The 25,350-nt window shown below is 45.8% G+C and overlaps 1 protein-coding gene across 1 annotated transcript in view; it reads left to right on the top strand.

Annotated features, from left to right (window-relative positions):
• The first annotated feature begins 973 nt into the window (after window positions 1-973).
• Window positions 974-25,350, top strand: part of EPHA4 (EPH receptor A4) — a 104,390-nt gene continuing 80,013 nt past the window's right edge. Inside the window, exons 1-3 of the mRNA XM_066193146.1 lie at window positions 974-1,105; window positions 2,027-2,094; window positions 6,429-7,092. Of these exons, the coding sequence (XP_066049243.1) occupies window positions 1,015-1,105; window positions 2,027-2,094; window positions 6,429-7,092 (823 nt within the window). The 5' untranslated portion in view covers window positions 974-1,014. The remainder of the gene's footprint in view (window positions 1,106-2,026; window positions 2,095-6,428; window positions 7,093-25,350) is intronic.

Here is a 25,350-nt window from a genome sequence, read left to right as displayed (position 1 = left end):
ACTACGATTTTGTTGTCAAGGCGCGTTTAGAGAGTATTTTTTTTTAAGAAGTCAGATGTTCGGAGCGTTCAAAGCAAAGCGGGGCTGTGGCGGCACAGCGCAGGTTCCCGGAGACAGCCTAAGGGCATCCGCCAACACAGGTGTCCCCGGGCACGGCTCGGCGGACGCGTCCCGTGTACGGCTGTGGACGAGGGGGACGTGCACCACTTTGTACGCCCCGATGGATCTTAGCGTTCAGAGGGAATCGCTCCGAACCTGGCTTTCCCACCGGCCAGCCCTGCCCGGCCGCTGCCCCGGTGCACAAAAGCGTGAACGATTGGCACCTTCGCGGTGAGCGCTGGCGCCCGTCCTCTGCCGCTCACTAGGGAAGCGCCGCTGAGAGCGGCCGCACGCACTGCCCATCCCTGCACATCTCTGCCCATCCCTGCACACCTCTGCCCATCCCTGTCCGTCCCTGCCCGGTCCCGGGGAGCCGCCGCCGTGGGGGCCTCTCCTCCCGCCAGGTGGCGCTGTTGCTCAACGGTGGCGCCGGGCCGGGCCGGGCGGGGCGGCGGCAGCTCCCGGGACGTTCCCGGGACGTTCCCGGGACGCGGAGCCGCCGCGGGCTCGGCGCGGGGCAGGTCCGATTCCGCTCCGCGGCCGCGGCTCCCTCGGCACTCCGCGTCTCCTAACTTTGTCTTTTCGCCTTTTCCATCATCTTTCGGAGTTCGGACACTGTTAAGGTCGGAGACCCCCGCGGAGCGCCCGCCGGCCGCGGCGGCTCGCTGTGTGCGCCCGCTCGGGGCGCCGCTCCCACGCGTTCCCAGCGGAGCGCCCCGCAGCGCCCGGCCCGGCTCCCCGAGCCGCGCGCCCCCGGGGCGGGGCGGGGCGGGGCGCTCGGCGCGGAGCGGGCGGCGATTGGCGGCGGCGCCTGACGGACGGGCGGGCCCCGCCCCCTTGGCAATGTCTAGCGCGCGCCGCGCGCCCCATGTAGGCAGTTATTCCGCTGGGATAGCGCGGCCGGAGCGCGGCGGCATGGCCGGGGTCCCGATCTGCGCCCTCCTCCCGCTCCTCGTCGGCGTCTGCGGCGCCGTCACCGGCTCACGGGTCTATCCCGCCAACGAAGGTGAGGCTTGCCGGCGGCCGCGCCGCGCGTTCTCCCGGCGGGGCGCTGGGGGCAAAGTTCGGTGTCCCCGGGCGGACGGCGGTGCTGTCCCGTCCCTTCCCCGCTTCGCCGCTCCGCTCGCCGCCGGGACGGCGCTTGCCCCGCGCTGCCCCGGCCGGTCGCTGCCCGTCCGGCGGCCGCGGACCTGCCCGAGCGGCGCTGCCGGGGCCGCCCGCGGTGCCGGCACAGGTGTCGCGGAGCGGAGCGGCCGCCGCCTGCCCCGCGCCTATCCCCGCGCCGCCGCTGCCCCGGCCGGGCCGGGCTGCCGGGGTGCAGCGCTCCCGCCAGCGGCGCCGGGGCGGCCCCGGATCGGAGGGCGGCTCATATAACCGGTTCTCCCGGGAGCGCTCGGCGGCTCCGCGCCGTTCCCCGGGGCCCCGGTTCAGCCCGTTCTGCGGGACGGTCCGGCGGCGGCTCCGCGGGGGAAGCCGGCGGCCGTCCCGCTGTGTGGGCGCGGGGCGCCGGTGTCCCCGGGAGCCCCTGGCAGATGTCTCGGTGCCTTAGCCGTGATCCCGGGGTCTCGGAGAGTACCGACCGTGAGCCCGTGGCCGGCATGCGGGCGCGCTGTCCCGGGCGGCAGGCGGTGCGGTGCCCAGCGCCGGGGCAGCGCTCCGGGAGGCGCTCCGGCGTCTCGCAGGTGTGCCGGGACTCCGCCGCGCCCCGGAGCGGCTCCAGTGCGCCGGGAAATGAGCGTGCGATTCCTCAGAGGGACTTTGGAAGTGTTTTTAAGATACTGGCGCGTTCGGAAATAACATTTCATTTCAAGTGGAAGGTGGATGCGATCGTGCTCCGCACATATGGAAACGTTCAGGTAAACCATTTATTTTAATATTGCCTTTTGGCAGCTGGAATTTAATCTCTTTTATTTGTACCTTTCTGCAGTTACCTTGCTGGATTCCAGATCAGTTCAGGGAGAACTGGGGTGGATAGCAAGTCCCCTGGAAGGAGGGGTAAGTTTTAAACCGCTATCTGATCAAAAGGGTAAAGGGGGTGATTAGTAACTTTCAGAGAGTCCTAATGGCTCGATTATTGTTGATTGTGGTGAGGAGGTCAGATTTCTTCCCTGGCTTACCAAGTGAATTACTCTTTGTTGGGGAAACTCTATACTCCCTTTGGATAGTTCTGTCATGGAATAAGTGGAAACCAAAAGGGCAGAAAAGAGGTTTCAGAATTAAGAGATCGGTTGAGTCGTGGGCTTAGATGCCTATTTAAAACTGAAATACCAACACGATATGTGATCTGCCGACTGAATTGGCATTCTTGACTGCTATTATTTTATCTGTGGACCGTCTCGGCTGGGAGATGTTCAGGGCAATTGCCGTTCTATTTCTGGATGAAGGAGCTGGGATCAATATACACGCTAGACGTTTTGTTGTGATGGGACAGTTGTCCTGTTTTAGGGTGTAAGCATCGTGTGTTCTGGTTTCTGAGCAGACAAACTGCAGCACCCAGTGCTTGACTGTGATTCCTTGGAGTTTCTTTTTATGTACTTTTACAGTAATGTTATTGAACAGAAGGCTGCTCGAATGCACTGCCCAGTGGTGATGTGGTGACGTTAAGAGGCTCACTGCCGGGCTTAGAGACCCTTTGCTTAGAGTGCTTCACACGAGGTAGCCTTATTTTTTGGTTTAACTTTATATTATTGGATGCTCCTTGCTGCTCCCTCATCTGTGCCCCGACCTGCAGGGTGCCCAGTGCCTCTCTGGGAAACTCCTTCGAATGCTGGACTCTGGAGTTGCTGGGATCTGGAGGAGACTGTACTTCATGGAACTTTCTTTTAATAAGCAATTAGAAAGGCTTTTTCTTTCTTCATATGAACAATTTAAGCAAAAATGCCAGCAATGTGCACTAAACATGAATGTAAACAAAAAAAAATCCTAAATGCCTTTAATATTAAATGAGTAAAAGCAGCTTGGAATCCTAAAGCAGAAGTAACTAAGTCAAAGTGTTCGAAAAAGGAAAGTGCTGAAAGATCAGGACCTGTGCACAACAAAGCACTGGATTCTTCAGGAAACCTACAAATTTACTTTTTTTTTTTTTTGTGTGTGCGTTCCCGCTCGTAATTAGAAGAAGCAGAGCTAAGGAAACAGCAATGAGCGGAAGGAATCCGAGGCTGCGTTGGCTGGTGATGCATTATGCATAAGCTCTGAATAACCATAACATGGGAGAATGGGGGATTGTTTTGCTCCCCCATTGTTGTTCTGGGTGAACTTGACTACAGTCCTGGCTTGTGCTCCGCCTGAGCACACTGTCCCCGAAACTTGGTTTTTCAGAGAGTGGGGAAGTGATTGGCAGGCCTCTGGCAGCGCCCACGGTGCACATTCAGTGCTGATTGCAGGCAATTGCCCTCATCTTTTGACAGCGTGGAAAGGTACAGCTCTATCTCGGTGAGAGTCGGGCTTCCTTGTTAATCCTGCACCCTGGAAATGTGGCTTAATGAGATGGGCTCTTTGGATGGCTCTCCAAGGGATATCTATACTGTGTGTTAAAACAGAACCTAAAATAAAAGTTTTAATAAGTCGGCAGTGGAATCAATGATCAGAGGACAGCTGTATATTATTAATGGCTCTTGGATTTCCCCTTTCTCTACATGTCTTTTCTGAAAGCACCATACCAGCTTGAGAAGGAAAAATGTGTGCTCTTATTGTGGACGTGACTCGTTTCACTAAACCTACATACGTGTGTTCTATTTTTAAGCCTGTAGTGAAAAATTTAAGAGTACATGGTCTGTTTCTGAGATACAGTGCTTGGAAAGCATTTACTTTGCTGCAGATTTATTTCAAGCAGCAGAAACAAACTCCTTTGTCTTCCTGGGAAGAATTTGTCCTTCAGTGTTTTTCTTTAACTGTTTATACTTTACTGTCTGTTAAAAAAAAAGGTATTTTTCCAGATCTGAACCACACTGTTCCTGGGGTGTGAGAGTTGTGTGGATAAGAAGGGCTGGAGATAAAGATAGTCATTTTGCAGTTACCAGCTATATAGTAGCCCTGGAGGAATTAATGAATTGCATTATTAGTGTAATTAATGATTTACTCTTGCATTTCACAGTTGAAAAGCAGGTTTTGTGCCCAGGATGTTTTAATCTGCATCATTAAACTGTGGGAAGAGCTGAATTATAAAATATAATTTCAGCTTGAAAGCAAAAAGTTACATCTTTGACCACATACTTCGAGTTACAAGTCATTTACAGTGGCTGGAAATTTTGGACTGTAGTTATTTTCAGCTCTGTCAGAAAGATGCACTTGGGTTTGTTCCGTCTACGTGCGTTAATGAAATAAGAGGCCCAACTCTGTACGTTTGTGTGTTGGTCAGCAGATGGGTGTATTGAGAACAAGATCCAAAAACTTGCTGAATTCAGTTGCTGTGTGTCTGTTGACCTCAGCGGTCTCTCTATTGAATCCTCCAGCAGCATCCTCCATTGTGTAAATGCACTAAAGGAAATCCCATCAACAAGTATTATTTCCCTCTGCTTCTTCCTTTCTCTTGTACCACACACAATATTGGTAGCATAGGCAATCTGAAGATAAGCAGAATGGAAAGTGATGGATCATAAGGACAATATTGTAACAGTAAACTGGCTCTGTGGTGCTCTAAATTAAACAAGTCTGTCTTCTTAGTAACAACATGTTACACTTTACATTGATAGATGACTTTTTAAGATTTATTTCTTCCTTTTCTCTGGAAAGGAGTGACATGCTGAGTATTGATTTCCCCCCCTCCTTCATTTTAATTTGCAGTTATCTCTAGGCAGCAAATAAAACATTATTCTTTCTGCTCCTAGTGACTCATGGTGCTAACTGCTGTCATTCTGTGAACGGATTCAGCTAAGCTGGAAGCTTTTTAAGTAAAAATCACTTGCATAAGAGCAATCCTTGTGAGAAGAATGCAGGATATTATATGAGAAGCCCCTTCATCTTAAGAAGGCTTCTGTTTATCAAAGCTATGGCTTCAGTAGTTCTGAAAAGCACTTGTGAGAAGTCTCTTTAAAGTTATCACTGTTTTCTAAGGATAATTTTGTATGCTTCATTGTATTGCCTGCAAGCCTAGTCAGCATATCACTATCTAATATTTTTATAGGCAAGGATAAATTGAATAATATAAGTTGAAGTGCTATGGTTTTTCTGTTTCCTTTTTTTTTTTCCTGGGAAGATTTCTTTTTTTAATGCCCCTACTTTGCCTTCTTTCCCTGCCAGTAGAGCACTGGGATAAACTTTCTTCTGTCTGTGATAATACTTGGACCATTTTTTTCAGAACTGTTAAGTATGTGTGTTTTTTTGAGTTCATTATGCTGAACGCCTGCATCTCCTCATTCCTTACCCACCTTGCATTACATGTGTTGTTGTTGTTTCATAATCATGTTGCCTGTTTGGCACTTCTGAAGATGCCCGAACTTGATTTGAGGGGTGTAACTATTCTGAAGAATGCTGCTATCCTGATCTTTCAGCACTTTCCCTCTCTGCTAACCTTTTTGGGATTTTGCTAATATGAAATTAGCTGTTCCCTGACATTTCCTCCAGAAAGATGATGTGTAGTATTTCTTCTTTTTTTACCTTCCCACTAGTAAGAAACTGGATAACAAAGTTATGATGATGTTGTTGGTACACTGGTGGTGTTGTCTCTTAACATGTTTTTTCTTCTCTAAGAGCTACCCAAGTCAAGGATCCAGTTCTTTGTAGATAGCTACTTCTGCTCCAAAGTAGAATTTACTGAGTCTCTCCAGGATATTGGTAGCCCAGAAAAGTAGCTGGCAGCTTAACGAAATAATAAGGGATGGCTTAAGAGTTTTTAAAATAAGTGGTAGTCATGCCTGAAATGTGTATGTCACTCTCTCTGTGTGACTAAGGTGTGCTGTGTCACCTGTTGGGTATTCCCAGGTGCAAGGCAGGGTCCATGAGATGAGAAAACACTGCAGGTCAGTGCTGCTCTGTGAGACTGTAAAGTTCTGTGTGTGGGTAGCCCTGCTTTAGGCAGCGTTCTGTGGACTGAACTGTACTGCAAATAAGCCTAGTCAGTTGAGGGAGCATTCTTGGATTGCTTCAGAGGGCCCTTAAAACACGTGCCTGTTCCTTGAGGCATGAGGGGATGTGGAATTTGTTTCTCCTGAGCAGATGCCTCCTTTAATGTCCAAGTAGCTGAAGTCCTGGCTATGGCTTGGTCTGCTGGGTGGATTTTTGGTCTGTTTGTTTGTTTCCCTGTAATGGAACAAGCGCATGTTTGTTTGTTGTGAAGCTCTGTTGTTCCTTTTGATACTGATGGATATTTCTCCCCTTTCTCCTCCCTGCAGTGGGAGGAAGTGAGCATCATGGATGAGAAGAATACTCCGATCCGCACCTACCAAGTCTGCAACGTGATGGAGCCCAGTCAGAACAATTGGTTACGAACTGATTGGATTCCCCGTGAGGGGGCTCAGAGGGTTTATATTGAAATCAAGTTCACCCTCAGAGACTGCAACAGCCTGCCGGGTGTCATGGGAACTTGCAAAGAGACTTTCAACCTTTATTACTACGAATCGAACAACGACAAAGAGCGTTTCATTCGCGAGAGCCAGTTCGCCAAGATCGACACCATCGCTGCCGACGAGAGCTTCACGCAGGTGGACATTGGTGACAGGATCATGAAGCTGAACACAGAGATACGGGACGTGGGACCACTCAGCAAGAAGGGGTTTTATTTGGCTTTTCAGGACGTGGGGGCCTGCATTGCTCTGGTCTCTGTGCGTGTGTTCTATAAGAAGTGCCCGCTGACGGTGCGGAACCTGGCGCAGTTTCCAGACACCATTACCGGGGCTGACACCTCCTCCCTGGTGGAGGTTCGCGGCTCCTGTGTCAACAACTCGGAGGAGAAGGATGTGCCAAAAATGTACTGTGGGGCAGATGGCGAGTGGCTGGTGCCCATTGGCAACTGCCTGTGCAATGCTGGCTATGAGGAGCGCAACGGAGAATGCCAAGGTAGGACGAGCCATATTGTACTGTTCATTAGGGCTTAGTGGAATGCATAATTGGATCAGAGATGAGAGTCAATGGACTAAAGCCAGTGATTAGCAGCCCTGTGGGATGTGGTGGGACAGAGGGGTTTAATGAAGAACTCCAATAGCTCCAGGTGGCAAGGCTAAGAATTATATAATGCAAAACAAATGATGCTGCTGGAATAGGCAGAAGGTGAGACACATTTTCTAGCAGACGCCTAAATTTGATTTGGCTTGTGATAGTCACCAAAATGTGGATGACTGCAAAGCAGTGCAGTTGAGCTACCATTATTTGAAGAGACAAATCTTTCAAGGGAACTTTTTCAAACACAGGAAATTCTGGCAAAGTCGACTTTGGATAATGCAGTAGGTTAAGAACCAGTCTGGGCAGCAGGACAGGAGTTTTAGCTGGATTATTTTCCCACTTTAGGAAGTGGAAATCTTTGGTGTTATACTTGTTGCAAGTTTTTAGCACTAAATACCCTTTGATATTTGACACTGCTGCCTTTGTTAAATATTTTCATTTCTCAGAGAGTCTCTATTGTCAGTTAAATAAAAGAGGTGCTAGGATACTCTTAGAAATGCTAAAGGTCTCCACCCCATCCCACCCTCCCACACACACACACACACATACACACACACACCATCCTGTGTGCTGCAGAATTAGGGATTAAAGTTTGTATAACAGACAGATTGGCCTAAAAGAAAAAACCTCAATACCTATATTCTCTTTGCCTTCCTTTTCTGGATAAAGAAGCTGTAGAAGGTTAGGGAAGAGGAGAGAGAGAGTTTATAAATAAAATATCTTTAGCCTCTGCTTTGAAAGTGTTGCTCATGTAAGCATAAATTAAGATCAGACTTAAATGGATTCTTGCACAGGTCAGTGAGCTTAATTTTGCTGGGTGCTGAACTGAAGGTGCTCAGCACCTTCTGGGATTTGGAACCATGTTTTTAGAAAAGGTTCTTTGGAGTCAGTTGCCTCATCTTCTTGGTGTGTTTTTTACTAGAGCATTTTTATAATCTTGAGACTGAGAACAAGTTAGCAGAGCAAGTAACTGGCTGTTTTTGTGATGGACTAAGAATGGTGTCTTTTGCATGTCCTACTTGATTTCTTTTAAACAGTAATTTATAGTCAATATGAAGTTCATTATTATGCGTTGAAATTAAATTTTGGTAGGAAACAACTGCTATGTGTGAACTTTAGCCTTAGTTTCCTGAGTTTCTGCTCTATGACAGAAGCCTAATGTGGCACAGTGGCAACAAAGTTGCCATGGGCTGAAATTTGCCAGAGGACTGAAATGATGAGCTGCACAGTGGCCGGGCATCCTGTCGGGGGTAAAATACCCTGAGTTTGCTTGGATTTTTTTTGTTGTTGGTTTGTCCATCCTGTGAGGTGGAAACTTGAAAGCCTGTTTGTGATGAAGTGTGTGAACGTGTGGCTGTGGCACTGCCTGGGTGCTGCCTTGGTGGCTGGGGAGATGCTGTTACTCTCTCACAGCTCAATAACTTCTGAGCAAAGCTTCCTGACACCTTACCAGCCTGGGTTGTGAGAGGAGAAAGTGAAGTGGGGAAGCATTTATTCGTTTATTGCACAGAGATGTTTCCACCTTCTCCTAAAGGCCTGTTAGGTCAGCACTAGGTCACTCTGACTGACACAGATCATCCATTTTTCAGCGTCAGTGGCCCAGACGTGGTGAGCTAATTGTCCAACAAATCCTGTGTTGTTGAGGGGAAATCTCTTGAGGTTTTGCTGATGGCCACTGGTTATAGTGGCATGCTTTAAGTTTATTTTTGTAGTGTTGGACTAGACCTTGGGGATGACTGTCAAATTACCTAAAGGCTGTCAGCCTGCATCTGGGGATGTTTGGGCTCAGGAAACCCGATTCTGCATTTCCCAATTATAAGGAAGATCAGGTGATGCCATGTTGACAAAGGTGTTAGAAATGTTCTGTCTCTTGGGCTCTCCAGAATGATGCTGGCCTATGTTAGTCATTTCAGGACCATTCCAGCCAGCGCATAATGGACAGTGCTAAACCCATTTCATCAGCTGTTACTTGTGGTTTCCTTTTCTCACACTTGCCATTCTCCAGCCAGAACAGTGAACTGGAAAGCTCCTCCTGATGAATTAATGAAGCTCACCAGAACTGTGCAGCTTCTCTCTGGTTTCCAGTGAGGCTGTTAAAGCAGTTTGGCCTTTGACACTACAGAATGAGGTTTCCCCTTTTCTTCTTTCCACTCTTAACTTAATCGTTTAGCTAATGTTCTCCTCTGACAGGTTTTTGGAGGGGAGGAGGAGGATGAAGTGTGAGGATTCCTGTGGTTTCGATACAGAGGACTGGGGGCAGGGGAAGAGACTCTGAGTTTGGGAAAGGCTGTGAAAGGGCGCTGGTCTGGGACGGGAGCTGGTGAGCAAGTTCCACCTCAGTTGTTTTTCAATAGGTTGACTGTGGCAGGACAAATACAACCAAAGGTCAGAGGTTGTCCGTTTCCTCATCCATCTTCCCCTGTGATCCTAGGGTCAGAGTTAGGATTGATTAAGATCTTAAATGTTTAACAAAAGCTCAGTGGGCAGGAATAGTTGGGGCCAGTGGGTTGGGGCTTTGCACTTGTTGGGAGATCCCCAGTCTGTGTTGGAGCTCCTCTCCTCTCCTGGGACCTGCTCCCTTCCTCCAACCAGCTGGCCCTTGGGTTGTCCTGTGAGCTGCTTCAAGTTCACTCACCCTCCCAATCTTTAAATAATACATTTTCCTTGAGATTCTTTTGCCTAATTTCTGATGTGTGTGTGGGAAGCGTAATGGAAAGCCTTTTCACATCTAAAGTTCCTGTAGTGGGAGTTAATGACTTTCTGACCTCAAATGGGATTTTTAAAAAATTGTGTCGGTGGTATGGAGGTGTTTGAATGTGATGACAAAAAACTGTCCTTTCTCTGACTTCTATTTCTCTTCCCACTTGACTTTATTGATGATGATTGTCTTACTGAACATCCATAAGTGTGCGTGTATATGTATATATGCAAAAACCTGGAACAGGAAGGAAAAGGAGCAAAGTACTTAATCCATATTTATTTGGGAAGCTTCACGGGTGTGTCACGGCAGTGGTTCTGCAAAATTGGTCCTGATCAGTAGAAATTTTAGGTGAACTCTGATTCTTCGCTTGCAGGTGAACTTGTAGCTGTGAATTAGATGCCAAAAAAATTTCCAATTTGCTATTTCTACTACTGTTTATTCTCCCTAAAATGTTCTTTGTTAGTGGCAATCCATTTAGGAGAATATGAATGTGGAATATTGTTGATGGAAGATGAGTATCCCAAATAGTGGCACATTTCAAGGCTCAGGCAATTAGTGCTTTAGGGCAAAGCTGAGACATAAAGTAATTTTAAACTTCAGTTGTACACATCATTGTTATGTAAATTGGTTTGTTGCACATTAATAAAATGTGGTTTGGATTTAGTTACGATTTCCTTTTGATACAGCACATATCTTTCTAAGTCAAAGGAGGAGGGGGTAAAACAAGCAGGAAGGGAGAAAAGACAGATTAAAGAAGCAATAGACTGTAGCCATCTGTGATGATTTTGATGCTGTGAAATTACAAATCTCAATTTTAGACCTGCCATTTAGTATAAATATGTGAGACAGTTGAGATTTTTACTGTGATACTGTAAAGGTTATGAGAGCCAACAGCTTTGTCTTCATCTACACTTGCTTTTTCTGAGTTGTGAATTGGCCAATTGGCAGAAAATCCAGTGTCATTTAAAATATGGCTCAGTCCTGGTTTCATATCACTGCTGTTTTTAGAATTTTCCTTCAAACTTTGATAAGAGCATCCCTAAGAAGTAATAATTTGAATGATAAGATTCTTTTTATCTTGGAGGCTTTGAAGAGTGGCTGTGATCATTGAAAGCAGCAGTTCAGTTTGCATCAGAAGTGTACAGTCTAATTACATGTTTTTCTGTGATAAGATTCTTGGATGGTGGTTTTTTTAAGGGTGGGAAAGTAAAGTAATTTGTGTGTGCTTTCCCATTTTAGTCATAGATAACTTTTTTGTCAAAATAGCACCAATGTACAGTCTGTCTGCACAAAAGGGTGATCAGAAGGGTGACTAAGACTGTGCAGATTTGAGATTTCTGAAGGATTTTTTTTCAGGTTGATTATTTTTGGCAGGGGAAAAAATGCACAGACTCAACATGTTACGTTTTAAAAGGAGCTGAGAAGACGGAAGCTACAGGCGGGGCCTGGGAGCGATACTGAAACACAGTCTGTCTGCACCAAATTTAGTTGGTTCTCTTCTCTGCTGCTTTGGTTATGTTCTCATGTAGCTCAATAGATCTTCCAAGGGTTACTCCCTCTGTGATTTTCTTGTACCACCTGGTGCATTTCAAAATCTGCATTTAAATGTCATTGCAGGAACTCTATTGCTTTTCTCCTGCCTGGCCTCCTCAGAAGTCAAGCTAGAGCTGTCAAACAATTGTCCCTTCATGTATTGCTTGGAGAAAGGCTGTGATTGCTTCCTTTTAAATTTGACAAGATTTCTGATTGTACACAGGGGAGCAGTATCTGGTCCATATTCTGTGTGTTATTGGTGAAAAGCACAGTCCTCAGAATCAAAGCCACATGAGGTTTGTGGTGGTAATGAATTTTATGGTAGGTCTGGGTAGTCTTTTGTGGAACTTCCAGCCCATCTTCTGGTTTGTGTGTTCTTTCAGGATAAAAAAAACAAAACCAACCAAAAAGCAAACACCTAAAACTTTCCAGACAACTCAACCAGTGTGTGATGAATTCAGTATTTAGATCTTGGCTGGGTAAGGGTTATTATCTGTCTAATAATATGTTCCACTGAGCTTGGTCTGTATTGTGCTTGTGAGCAGTGATTAAAGAAATGCTCTGCAGTACTCTAAGGTCTTTTGAGAGGGCATCAAAAAGCCCCCCAAACTTGTGAGATAAATATCTTATCTGGTTTCGTCCCATTATGCGACATCCTTTTCATGTGTTGCAGGGAGCAGGTGAGGTCACACAGTTTTGTGAATCAGACAATTAACACTCCCATGACTAAACGGCCATTTTATGAATATTCAGAGCCTGCTTCACCTCCCTGGGAAGCAAACATGTTGGTTCCCTTCTTCCTCCTGCTAGAGACTAGGGAAGCTCTCCCTGTGAATGGGGATTGGCAGCTGTTGGCCGCTTTGCCTTTTGCATGCAGCAAATTCCTCATTTACATCTTTTGTATACACCCTCATGCAAAGTAGCACACCCATTTCGCCATTTCACAAAGGAGATAAGAGCTTCCTTTGGAAACGCCAGCCAAAATCTTCTTCTGTTTATGCAGAGCTCAAAAGATTTGGATTTTATGCAAATAAATTCTGTTTTGATTTTTTTTTGATCTCTTTGTTTAAGAGATAATGTAATATTTGCTCAGTGTGCTCCTCATGTCTTGTCCATGGCTGGTCGTGGCTCTTTCCCCAATGTGCAGCTCCCTTCCGGCTGGTGTGTGGGACAGCGCTGTGCCCAAACCCCGACCCCTCTGAAACCATGGCTGGGTGTGGAAGGGCCACTTCTCATGCCTGGACGGGCTGCAGGCCCTTGGGTGTCATCCCCTCCAGAGGTTCACCAGCCATCACCAAGCTCTTCTGTAGCTTCAGCCTCAGCTGGGGGCATGATGAAGTTGAGGAGGTGGGATCCCCTCTGGGCTGTGAGTGTGCACTTAGGGCATGAAAAAGCAGCGTTACATTTTGATATTTCCTATGCTTTGTGCCAAGTACCTGCTCAGGCCTGGGCTAGTGCCCTTCCCTTTGCTGTCTGGACTGGCCTTGGCCCTTGGTTATAGTGGGGTGAAAAGGGGCTCCCAGCACTTGGGTAAGTAAACATGCAGAAATGCTCTGCTGTCTTTATTTATTGCATGAAAATAATCTGTGAGAAAAATTCTGCTTTCTTAAGCCTCATGATTATACGAGAAGCCATATTTTATTTTATTTTTGGTTTTAGTGGCTTTCTTTTCTTTTTAACTTCTCTTTATTTCAACTTTACTTAAAATTGCCTTTGGCTTGAAATAAAGCTGAGGCTCATTAAATGCTCCCAAAACACAGGCTTGTTCAGAATGGATTTGTTGAAAGGTTTATTGATATAAGTTAGAACACATGCCGCATGAATGTACTGTATTTCTTTAAAGGACTGGTTTTCATTTTGTGTCTTTATAAATCAGTGGTATGAAATTGGGACCCCGTTCGTGTTGGGCCTACATCCTATAAGAAACCAGAAGGAAAAACATGGTTGTGGGGGGTTTTCGTTTTTGTTGGATGTCCAATTAGTGTTTAACTTGAAGGTAATTTCACAGGGGTAGTAAACTGCGCAGTGTGAAATCTGGTGGCATAATTAAATGGAGGAAAGGCTCTTTAAAACAACAAAGGAACGTGCAAAAACTTTGCTTTTGTCCCAACAGTCACCCAGAAGGGAGGTCATGCTGTTCAAAGTACAATATGGATGGGCTATTAAGGTTTGGAGGGAAAAAAAGCTATACTATACAGCTGGTATTTGCTTTGGCTCATTTAGTTATGGATGCCTAGGAAAAAAACCCATTTGCTGATCTGCTTTCTATACTTCCCTTAGATGGGTGGGTTTAAACCTCACTAACACTGAGTTAATCTGTACAAACCCGGTGGAAGAGGTGTGCTGGGAAACAGGCTTTATATTCACTGGGAGCCTGGTGCTGCACAGCTCAGGCTGTGGAGGGGCAGCAGTCTCAGCAGCCTGGGCAAAGGCAGGGTCCTGGGCAGGAGGAGGAGGAAGGATGCTCCAGTGCCACAGCAGCCCGAGGATGGAGGGATGAAGCCTGGGTAACTTTCCCAGAGGCACACAGGATGTCTGTGACTGAGATAAGACCAGAGTGAAGGCTGAAGTGTCCCAGCTACAGATAGCTTCTGCCCCTCCTCAGTGGTCAGAAGTTACTGCTCACCTTTTCCTAATGAGGAATGACCTATCTTACACATCCTTAAAACGTCATTTAGCTACGGCGATCAATACCTATTGCTTCTGCTTGTATATGTGAGGGCTTTGTACAGCCACACTACAAAGCTGGAGTACAGTGTCTTAATTACCCAGATAATCCTGTTTGCTTGTATTTTTAAACTATGGAGTGCTGGGTAATTATTCAATTCTTAATAGAAGGCAAATGGCAATGTAAACAATAATTAGGATGTTAGACTAATGTGCTTCAAAGCAAATTGGATTTTTTTTTCATACCGTTCAGCATGAAGTCCCATAAAGCTGACAATTTAGTGGCAAGGAAGCAAGTTCCATTTTGCTTGTATTTTCTGCTGTTATCTCCTCATGCCTTGTTTCTGTGGATGAGTTTGCTGAGATGCTGCTGCCTGCTCCAGAGTAAAGGTCAGGCTGATAGTCGGTTCTCCCCATTTTCCTGTTCCCTCCTGCAGCTTTTTTTTCTCCTTCAGCCAGGGGTTAGAGGTCAGCAGCATCCCAAATTCCCTCCTTTTCCCAGGGCGTGTGAGTGTGGAGGGGATGGCTGGTGCTGCCCTGGGCTCAGTGGGTTGTGGCTGTCCCGGGCAGGGTCTGGAGGAGAGGAGGGAGCAGGCTGAGCTTGGTGCCTTAAGCTCCTCCTGCGTGTGGAAATCAAGACATATTTCAAGGGAGATTCAAGCTTTTGGCTCTTCAATCTTAGCAAACAGGGTAACATACCGTGGGTCAGAACTACAGTTCGTTATCCCCCTTAGCTTGGAGAGTACTCCTGGTTTTCATAGTTCATAGCAGGTTTTCCTAGGAGCGTGATGCGAGCTGCAAACCCTGATGCAAAACACTGAATTGATTTCTGCTCTGCCTGTAAAACTTGTGTCATGTAACATATTTCAGTGCTTGCCCAGACCGTTAATTAAACCCTGCCATTGTATCCATTCCTCGCAGTGTATTTAGCCCGTGATTGAAAGGTTGGTAGCAAAGGCGTCAGTCAATAACGCTGCTGCTTCCCAAAATACTTTAATAATGTCTCTGTCACACCAGGGTTTTGTCTGGCCTTCGCTGTGTGTTCTCAGTGGCCTGAAGGGATTGAACAATTGCCTTTATTTTCCCCCATTATCAATGCTAAGAAAGGCCAAAATGCTCTGCAGTTGATGCTGAATTACAGAAATTGAATTGCCAAAATTTAATTTTAAATACATTTTATTCTTCTCCTAAGAAGTGTGTGTGGGGGGGAATCAACGGAACACTTTCAGAGGTTATGGCTGAATAATATAAAGATAGCCTGTACTTATATCAAAAATGAAGTGTGCACTTAGAGGGTGTGGATTTTCTTATTTTAAATCCCAGAGGGTTTTTGCCAGGCCGCATTTTAATAACCCTAATTAACAAGTCTGTCTTTCCGTACATCAAACATCTCTGTCTGGGGAGCTGAAGAATACCTGCGAGTGCTTCTGTGAACTTGGGGCTTGAATTCATTTGTTTTCAGTTTAAGTTTTTCTGCTGCTGAAAAAGACATCCCTGCTTTGAAAACAGTTTCCTTTTGAAGTGTCCAGCCTGGCAATGACTGAAGCAGCCGCCGGGAAAATTAGCATGTTAAAAGGAGCGGATCAATACTTTCCCTTCGCCTGATCCCTGCTGGGGCTGGGTCTTGGCAGCCTTTCCTCGGGGTCTGGCCAGCTGCACCCCGCCATTTCAGGGGAGCCATCAATAGTGGCGTGGGCTGCGTCAAGCTGAGACTGCTTGATCTGGTGCCCGGGCTCTTACAGGGATGGCGATTTGAAAATGGGTTTGAGGGAGTTGATAGCTTTGGGAAGATCAGGCAGCTTGTGTAATTATCAACAGGATTAGAAGGAAAGTGGAGGGAGAAATAGGAGATCAATCGTAGGGCACAAGTCGGCTGAACTCGTCTTCTGGTGCTTGAGTTTTGTTGTACTTAGCTGCTGCGTGTGGAAGACTTCTTTGGGTTTTTTGAAGAGACAAGTAAACACAAATTAAAAAGAGGGTGTGTGGGCAGTCCCTGCTGTTTCACAGAAGTGCTTGGAGGCAGTGGCTGCTGGTTAAGTGTAGCAGGAGATGCTTAGATCCAGCTGTGTTTGCCGACAAACTGCAGAAGGTGGTTCTGGCTTCCCCTGCCCGCACACCTGCAGCAGCACCCTCCGAGAGCTGGCGGCGTGGGATGCTCTCTCCTGTCCTTGGCTTGCCCTTTGCCAGACTCCTGTTCCCTGATACAGGCCTCCCTCCCTGGGCCTTTGGCAGAGCCCAGTGCCTGTTCCTGAGGAGAGACAGCCCCTGTCTTGGGAATGAGGGGAGCACCAGAGGTTCCTCCTCTGTCCACCACTGTTAAAACAATGAACAAAGGATTGCAGTAATCAAAATAGCTCTGGAGCTGTGCTGAAATGGAGACTGTTTCTTGAGAGGCTTCCTGTGGTCTCACTCACCAGAGATACCAGAAGATAGCAGAGTTCTGTTGCTGTTTCTTTTTAGTGGCTTCAGTATTTGCATCTTGCGCATCTGCCAGCCTTCCCTTAATCTCTGAAGTACCCTAACACAGTTATTAGGTTGACACATTTTGTCCACTCCTAATTAGTTCTTGGATTTCCTCATTTATTTTTGTGGTGATCAGTAGTGTCCAGGGTAGAGCTAATAAGACAGCTGAAATCAGGACCAGGTCCCTGTGTGCGTTCCACCTGCTCATTAATCAAGGACTCTGCAGTTAATGAGTGTAATTTCCAGGTAATATTTAATCTTAGAGTAGCAATAGTTACACTTAATGTGAGAGAACTTTTTCTGCGGTTTGTCGCTGAAGTCATTCCCATGGCACGTTAGAAACCTCTGCTACTCCCAGGTGCAGTTCCGTCAGGCTGGCCCAAATTTGGACTACTTCCAAAAATCCATACAAGATGAAAATACTGGATCCAGGTATTTAGGCTGGACATGACATTTCAGTGGGTGCTGAGTGCATCCCACATGCCTGTAGATGTGACTGATAATGTACAGTTTTGTAATGCTTTGAGGTTCAAAGGCTTCTCTACATGGGGAAGGATGTTGAAAGCAATCAGCTAAAGGGGTAAAGTCAGCGTATGTAGCATCATTATTTACCTGTTTCCAAGACTGTTTCCATCCTTTTTGTCTGAATCTACCCCTGTGCAGGTCCTTTATCCATTTAGTTGATTCGCCACAAAGTTCTCAGTGGCTCTTTGAAGGCGTGTTCTTGGTGCCCAGTTTTAATGTGCCCAGAATTAATGCACTTGGTAACCTTGAACTCAACACACCCAATAGCTTGGGAAAGTGAGCTCAAAGGGTTGTGGGCACTGTGAAAGCACCCATTTTAGCTTTAGGATTCTTTGATTTGGGAGAGAAGGGAGAACAAAATCCACCTACAGTCACATCAGCAGAAGGGAAAGGAGCACGGCTGCAGCTTTGCCAAGGAGGGCGGCTCCAGAAAGGGGCAGGAGACCTTGTCCACTGTGGAAGAGCAGCCCTGGCTGTGACAGAGACTGGTGGAGGTGCCCTGTGGGTTGATCCAGCACTGCAGGGACCTGCCCTTGTCTTAACAGGAGTGGTGCAGTCCCAAGAGCAGTATGTGGCCCTATTATCTCATCTCCTTCCCATTAGGCTGCGCTGAGGCGATGACTGTGCAGAGCTGGTGTTTTTAATTCAAGATGAACTGTAATTGGGGTATGAGAGCGTCAAAAGGAGATCTCCTCCCTCTTTCCTGTTTGGTTGGGCATTGGTTTGTCTGTGCAATCAGAGGACCCTGCTGCTCTATCTTGTGCTGAGTTTTTAGCAGCTCCCAAGTCACTGTGGGGGTTTGGGGGGCAGGAGTTCTGCCTACCGTATTCCTCTGCTTCTTTAAAGGTTGCCACTAACTCCTCTTTCTTGTGGCTGTGGGTTTAGCCAGCCTTTTGCAGTCATGCTAATTTGACCTCTCTGTACACCTGCATTAAAGTTTGAGTCAAAAATGTAGTGTAGCAAAGGAGAGACATTTTTCCACGGGATTGTTGAGCTCTTTGAGAATGCCGAATGACAAAGTTAACTCTTGTGCAAACACTGCCTTTTATTTGACTTTGTAGTTTGCCCTTTGAAATACAAACATATTTGTGTCAATCAGCAAGTCTCCTTTCCAGAGTTCTGGTTGACCCTGTGGAAAGAAATGTGACTGTGCAATTATTAAAGGTGAGGCCTTTGCTTTAACAAATGCTGAGTAATTGCTAGTCACTCCTCTCTGTGCCTGTGCCATAAATGACAGTGAACTGCCCTTCAGCCTGGCTAAATAACAAGGAAGATACTTGTTTGGAAGGAATAATTCTTCAGAAATTTGCAATGTGTCAGAGGTATTGTGTCACAGGGACTCGTGGGTAGAAAAAAAGTTGTCTGTCTCAGCTTAGAGTGCAAGAACCTTAGTTGGGCTTTAAAATGCAATTAGGTCAAATACTATATCTATGTCACTCAGAGCTAGTAGGGGTTGTCAGAGTGTAGAAGAGGGCAGAATTTGCCCATTATAAAAAACCTGAAGTGTATATGGGAGTGTGATGCTCTGACAATTTACCTACAACTCTTCATGATTAAAAGGGTGAAAGCTCTCCCCTGCCAGAGTGTTGGCAGGGATTGGAGAAAGGCTCCTAATGTTTCCTAGGAGTATTCTCTACAGTCTGGAGACTTGGCCCTGCTTGGTGCCACTGCTCTGATTGATTTTGTCCAGGGAAGTTGTCAGCCAGATAGCGAGGCTATGGATGGGTTGTGCCAATGAAATAGAAAATTAGACCTCATTACTGTTTTTGGAAAATAGCCCCTGTCCTCTGCCAGGTATTTTTTTCTTGCTGTTTTTTATGTAAAAGCTTTCTGAAGAGCCAGAAGTATGGCATAAATTCAAGCTTATTAATCATTACTGATGCTTTATAGAGATACTATCAAGATGACCCAGTGCTGATTTGACCTGTGCCTTCTTTCTGTATTAGGTTCTAATTCCTATATCTTCATTCAGTCTGTCTGTGAATTCTCAAAATAAATTGTTAATTGCCCTGAGCTCAACATCATGAGTCTTGCAGGCAGACTTTCAATAACAAAGCCCACCTTGTGAGGTAAAGGGAAATACATTTTTGAGAGCACTTCTCAATTTATTTCTCAGAGATTTTTCAGAAAGTAGTAGATTCTGTTTTGCCTATTCACATCAACAAGCTTATTTTGGCCTTACTCCAGAAGGAAATAATTGAAACACGATGCATTGGCTTTCTAAGTAGTCCAGAGCTCAATTGATGGATTTGTAGCCCTTAAGCAGGGTTAAGAGACTAAGGCATCCCTTCTGCCTAAGTTAGGGCTTACTGTCCAGTTCACTTTTAGGAGTTCAGAGGTTGGAATTGTTTGAAGATATCTTGAAATGTCTCTCATCTTTCTTCTTTAAGGAGAGGTGCACAGAATTTGGCTGCAAAGATGGAGCTGATAAACTCAAGAAAAAATGGGCTTAAATTGCAAAACAAAAATTGAAAAAAAAAATTAGGCTAGACCCCTCCAAAAAAAATCGTAGTTACTGAGATCTGTAGAGCCAGTGCAGGTTGCCCAGGAAGGTGGGGGAATCTCAGTATCAGAGGATTTTCAGAATAAGTTGGACATCCAGGAGCATGATTTAACTACAGGTTATCCACCTGTGGGGCTGGGAATAGGATAACTGGGATCATCTCTACCCATGTCTCTTGTGGTGAGTGGTCTTGTCCAGTTGTTATGGGATCCCCATTGTCTTGCAGGTGAAAAGCAGCTCTTGAGCTCTGACCTAGAGAGAGAGACTGGATCATACTGTCTCCTGACTTCTTTCCCTGAAGAGAAACTTTTTCAGTCTGAAGAGGTCTCTTGGCTGCTAGAGCTCTTGCTGTGCTGTTCAGCTTTCCAGTTTAACCAGCTACTTCCAGCTAAACAGAACCTTCTTCAGATGCTTTGGATAACCCTGTGTTAGTTCCAGTCCTTCATGGAGCCAGAGGGATCCTAGACAGGCCCTGGCTTTTCCAGTGAATCATGGCCCTACATATGAGATTCAAAGCTTCATTTTACTAGCCTTAGTGTCCCCTCTGACCATCTGAGCTGTGGTAATGATAGAGGAAGTCAGGGATGCTGTGGAGTAAGCATGAAGAGCTCTGCCTGGTACTGGCTCACCTGGAAAGATGAGCAGAAATGCTACTTCTGCCTGGGTGCTTCCCCTGGCTGCTGCAGCAGCACTGCTCTCCTCACTCTGGAGCTGTCCTGGACACTGGGAACAGCCCAGAGCAGAGGTGTGGAGCAGGAGTGGTGCTGCACTCCTTGCTTTGTGGGTCTGTGCTGTATTTGGGCTTACTTTTCCTTTTCCCTCCTGTGCACCTGAGATACTTGGCAGATGTATCTCAGCTTGTTGAAAGATGGTCCCCTTATGGCAAGGGAAGCCTTTTCTTTGCATCCAGGTTGTTTTAATGTGGAGCACATGTGCTCACTTACGAGCTGAATAAACAAGTAACTCCTGAGGAGATATTGTCTGCTCAGGTGCAGTCCTATATCTGTTAGGATATGGAGAAGGGATATTAAAATTGTTTACGAGGTCAGAGCTATAGTGAGCCTTGCACCACCTTTGAGTTACGATATCATTACCTGAGCTGCGGGAACTAAGAAATAAAACCTTTTACAGTGAAATATGAGGAGTGCTTATGATTTTGAAGTATAGAGAGGAAGAAAAATGTGCATTATGTCCTAGTACTTTTTTTTTTTTGCTTGTTTGTTTTTGTTGGTTTTTTTTATTGCAGGGGTTTGTTTTTGCTTACTGGCGAGACACAGAGAATAGATACGGCATTTGCTAATAATGTTTGTGCTAGAGAAATGCTCCTTTTACTAGTTCATTTCTTTTTTGGGTCACACTAGGAAAAAATGTTTCTTCCTAAAAGGAATAAATTATTCAAGTTTATGTAAATAAACACGCTATTATTTATCTACCTGGTACCTGCACTGTTGCAAGTCCAGTCACTTGTTTTCATTTACCATGCTGTGTTTCCTGTCCTTTCTGTGAGCAGTTTTTTTTTCTGCCCTGGAGTAGGAGCCATTTGAAAAGTTGCACCTAAGACATACATGGAATAGAATAGAGATTGCTGAAGCAACGTTGATTAAGCTGATTATTCTCAAACAGATGAGAGCAGCTAGCAGCTTGTATCTTTTATGAGACCCACTAGCTGTCTTCCAAGAACTGAAAGCAGTTGATGCTCTCTATAGGTAGTGATCTATCAAAATACATTTTGGCAGTTTTTGTATTGTCCTGCCTAGATACTTGTCTCATAAGTCACTTTTGTGCAATTAAACGACACTATTGTGAAGTTATGTATCTGCAGAGCGAGGAAGAAATTAAAAGCCATGAACAAGAGAGAAGAAAGTCTAGGTGTAAAAACTGAATGCATGTGGGCTATCAAACAGAAAGATGTGCTGTGGACAGCAGGAAAGGCAGCAGAGATTGTCCTGGGAGAAACTCAGAGACAACTGCCACATAATAAACCAGTATTTAACCAAGTTAACTTTCGGTTTCTTTAGAAAGTAGATTTTGTGGTCTTGCTGGTCTGCTATTATGTCAGTGACTTGCATCAAAACTTCCTCAAGTCAGAACATCTGTTGCGGCCAGTGGGAAGATTTCTCTTGACTTTAATGTGCTTTGGATCAGGCCCAAAATGCAAATAGTTTTTCTCTCATCCTTTGAAGTCTTTAACATTTCATGGGCTCCCTTATGTTATTGGTAATTTGCACCAGAGGTATTTTGCATGCAAAATGAAATTTTGGCAGTAACAATGACTGCATTGGTGAATATATGCATGTAGGTGTATCAGTAAAGCAAATTTTACTTTTCAGGGTATTTGAAAATATTCAGGGTATTTGAAATTTCTTCGTAACAGTGAATTGTTCGCAGTATCTACAGCTGCAATCAAATGTATTGGCAAATGCTGTAAATACATTACTTTATACAGTAAAAGACTGCATAAAACTGTCAAAGTGCATTTTGATACATCTGTATAGAGTGAATTGATTTTTCCTTTTTTTGTGGCTTGTGCAGGTTAATACATGTTTTCTATGTGAAACTGGCATTTGTCACTAACTTCATAAAGCACTGTGGATGTCATAAATTTGAATACTGTAATTGAACCTGAATTTACTACGGATTTATTTAGCAGATCAAAGAGTATCTTCAACCTACAGCACTCGTTTTGTTTGCTAGTATAAACTCCTGAGCTTAGAGAAGTGCCAGAGAAGGACTGTTCCTTTGAATTATGTGAATGTGAGCAAATCACTGTGGTTTTAGGTTTTAATAAAATTGGAAGTGTAATTTTTTTAGCTGAGGGATCATGCTGATTTTAGTAAAAACATTTTGAAGTTTCTTAGAGTCATAAAGACTGTTGTAGTGTTCTCATGGGTGAGTGCAAGACCAAGGCAATGAAATATGACAAGTTTACAGTGCCCCTGTTTACCTTACATTAGGAACTCACTTTCTCATATGAGGTGGATGCTTTGCTCCCCAGTACGTGTCCAGTAAATCTTGTTTCAGAAACACTGAGCCTTAATGAGGGCAGCATCTTCTCACCGTGAGTTGTCACCTGCCCTGGCCACTGGGATGCTCTTCCCCATTTAAAAGTCATCCTTTCTTGCTCATCTCCTTAGTTTGATCTGGTCCTGACCCAGCCATTCCTGCCTGAGCCCTCATTTGCAGAGCAATCCTGCTGACTCCCAGCAGGTTGAGCTGAGGTCTCATCCCCTGGGGCCTCAGCCCTTCCTGCTCCCTGGGGCACCTGGCCCTACCTGTCCTGCCTGGGCTGGCTGTACTTCAAGGGCACAGCCAGCCAGTGCCTGGAGGAGAAAGGGAAAAACAATTTGTGTTTCTAATTGCTCTAAGATATGATTACGAGCATCTTTCCACAGGAAAAAAAAAAAATATGTCTGCTAAATGGAATATTGCAGGAAGGGCTTGTCAGTGCTGTTGCTGTTGGGAGATCACGGTGTGTGACTGGAAATGTAAAGAGTTAGTCACTCTTCTTGTACCCCAGGCTGTTATTTAAAGCTCTTGCTGGGAATGTCATTGCAACAGGGAGGGAGTAGCAGGAAATAAGGGCTGGGGTCAGTAGTGACGTTTCCTGAGCGGTGAGAAAGGATGTGTCAGCAGAGGTGGCAGTGCCCAGAGTCCTCACCTGAGCTTCAGGGATGGTGCTCATCCTGTGAGCTGTGGGAGCTTCTGTCTGTTTCAGTGCATCTTTTTATGTTAGAAACACATAAATAATCAAAAACTTAAAGGAGTATTTTTTTTAGAATTGTATTCAATTGTCCAGCTCATAAAGAACACCAGTCGCCAAAAATACTTGTCAGTTTTCAGTGGAAAGTCTTTAAAGGAAAGAAGGGTCTTTCTGGTTCTGTGTGTGATCTTGGTTTGATTTAACCAAGTTGCATTTTGAGAAAGAGGAAAGGCAATGTAAGGGTGCCTTAAGGAAGCCTAAGGGGAGGTAGCATTGCAAGTCACAGTATGTCGCTGGTGGCTTTACTGGGACAAAGTAACTCTGGCAAAGTGATGTACTTAAACTGCTGAGGATAGCAAGGGTTTGACTAACACTGGTTCTGGTCCAGATAATACTGATGGGAAGGGAAGGAGTGGGGCTGTGGACCAGGCTTTGCTCAGGAGTAGATTTGGAGGTGCTGTAAAGGCAGGCGTTTTCCCACGGGCTGCTCTGAGCCTGAGGCACCCCGAGCCTTGCTGAGCCAGCCCCTGCAGCCCCAAGGGCAGGTACAGAGGGCTCAGCAGGCTCCCTGAGGAGCCAGTGCCAACCAGCACACAGCAGGAGCAGCCCCAGGCTGCCCCATTCAATCCTGGAGCTCCTTGAGCAATCTCCAGCCTCAGAGAGCACCGCTCTGATGCTTCCAGCTGCTTCTAGTGCAGGGTGGTGCCTGAGCCGGGCTCCACTTTCCCTCCTCAGCTGTCCTCGGGCATGGCCTCAGGAGAGCCCGAGGAAGGGGTGCAGTGGCATCCATGCAAATCCTCGGCTGCTTTGGGCTGCTCTGCTCCAACCCAAGCTGGGGAGGTTTGTGCTTCATGGCTCGTTCCATTTGTTTGAACATGCTGCTTGTATTTTCTGCAGGCAGTGTCCTAAATTATTATGTAGCATGGACTCTTTATTATCATGAATTCGAGGGCTAACTTTGATATGAGCTGCATAAGCAAGAGACTACGAGCGGCTTCATTCCTGGCAGAGACTTGGTGGTGGATCCTGGCAGAGGGTATCTAGTTAATTTTTGAACTCTCTTATTCCATTCAAAGTTAAAAGCTGATCCCAAACTGCCGATGACATCTACCACCTAAAACTAGGTGGTTAAATCTCAACCCGTCAGCTTTGGTGGTTCAGGGTCACTGCTCAAGCCGTCCTGTGGCACCCAAGCATGCTTGAGATTCACCTCACAAACGTGCTCTTGTGTTCCTGATTCACTGCCACCCCTCTAAAGAGTCAGCAAGTGACAGTGGGCGCAGTGAGAGCTGGGGTCTGTCCGAATTAGCATTCCAAAATAAGTGTGAGGTATTGCCCAGTTAATATACTCTGCATTACCCAAGACCATGAACAGCTTCTTTTGTGAGGACCGAAGTTGTCTTTATAAAGAAATAATACAAAGATATGTTTAAATATGCGTGGAATGTGTATTGGTTATTTTAAACACTAAAAAAGCCTTGTTATCTGGGAGACTACGGACAGTTGTTTTATTGTATGGAGTCTTACAACATCTTTGAAACTTTTCAGCTGGGTGCAAGTCTAGAATGAGAATGTTCTCTTAAGGCTGAATCACATCAAGTTGTAAGCAGTATTCTCTTGGCAGTGCAGAGGGTAGGAAAGAGGAGGGTTGTCCACTCAGTAATGAGATGGGTTTAAAATGCAAAAATTAGGGGTTTACATGGTGTTTGTTCCCTTCTACAGTTTGGGGTGGGGGCTGTTCGGTTAGTTTATTTTTTTGATGTTGTTGTTTTTGTTTTTAAGTTTTGTTTTTTGTTTTTAAACCCACTGGAGAATCATTGCAGGCTTTTTTTCACTGCTAGGAGGGATGTGCTTTGCCTCTAGGATGTGGGTGACAGTGCCTGCTTAATTGTCTTTAGAGGGTGGGATTGGTAGAGCAGCACACAGTGTGCAGACAGTGCAGTGCTGACAGCTGGCCCCTGGCTGGTACAGGGACACCTGATGGAGCCAAGCTCAACACCCTGTGGTGCACAGATCTGCTTTCTTGAGGCTTATCAGCACCCGGCCCTTGGCTCTGCTTCTCCC

This window comes from Chamaea fasciata, unplaced genomic scaffold (genome assembly GCF_029207755.1).
Source record: "Chamaea fasciata isolate MVZ Bird 193981 ecotype frontalis unplaced genomic scaffold, bChaFas1.0.hap1 SCAF_11, whole genome shotgun sequence".
Classification (NCBI taxonomy): Eukaryota; Metazoa; Chordata; class Aves; order Passeriformes; family Sylviidae; genus Chamaea; species Chamaea fasciata.
The sequence above is the reverse complement of the archived record's forward strand: the minus strand, read 5'-3'. Positions and strand labels throughout refer to the sequence as shown.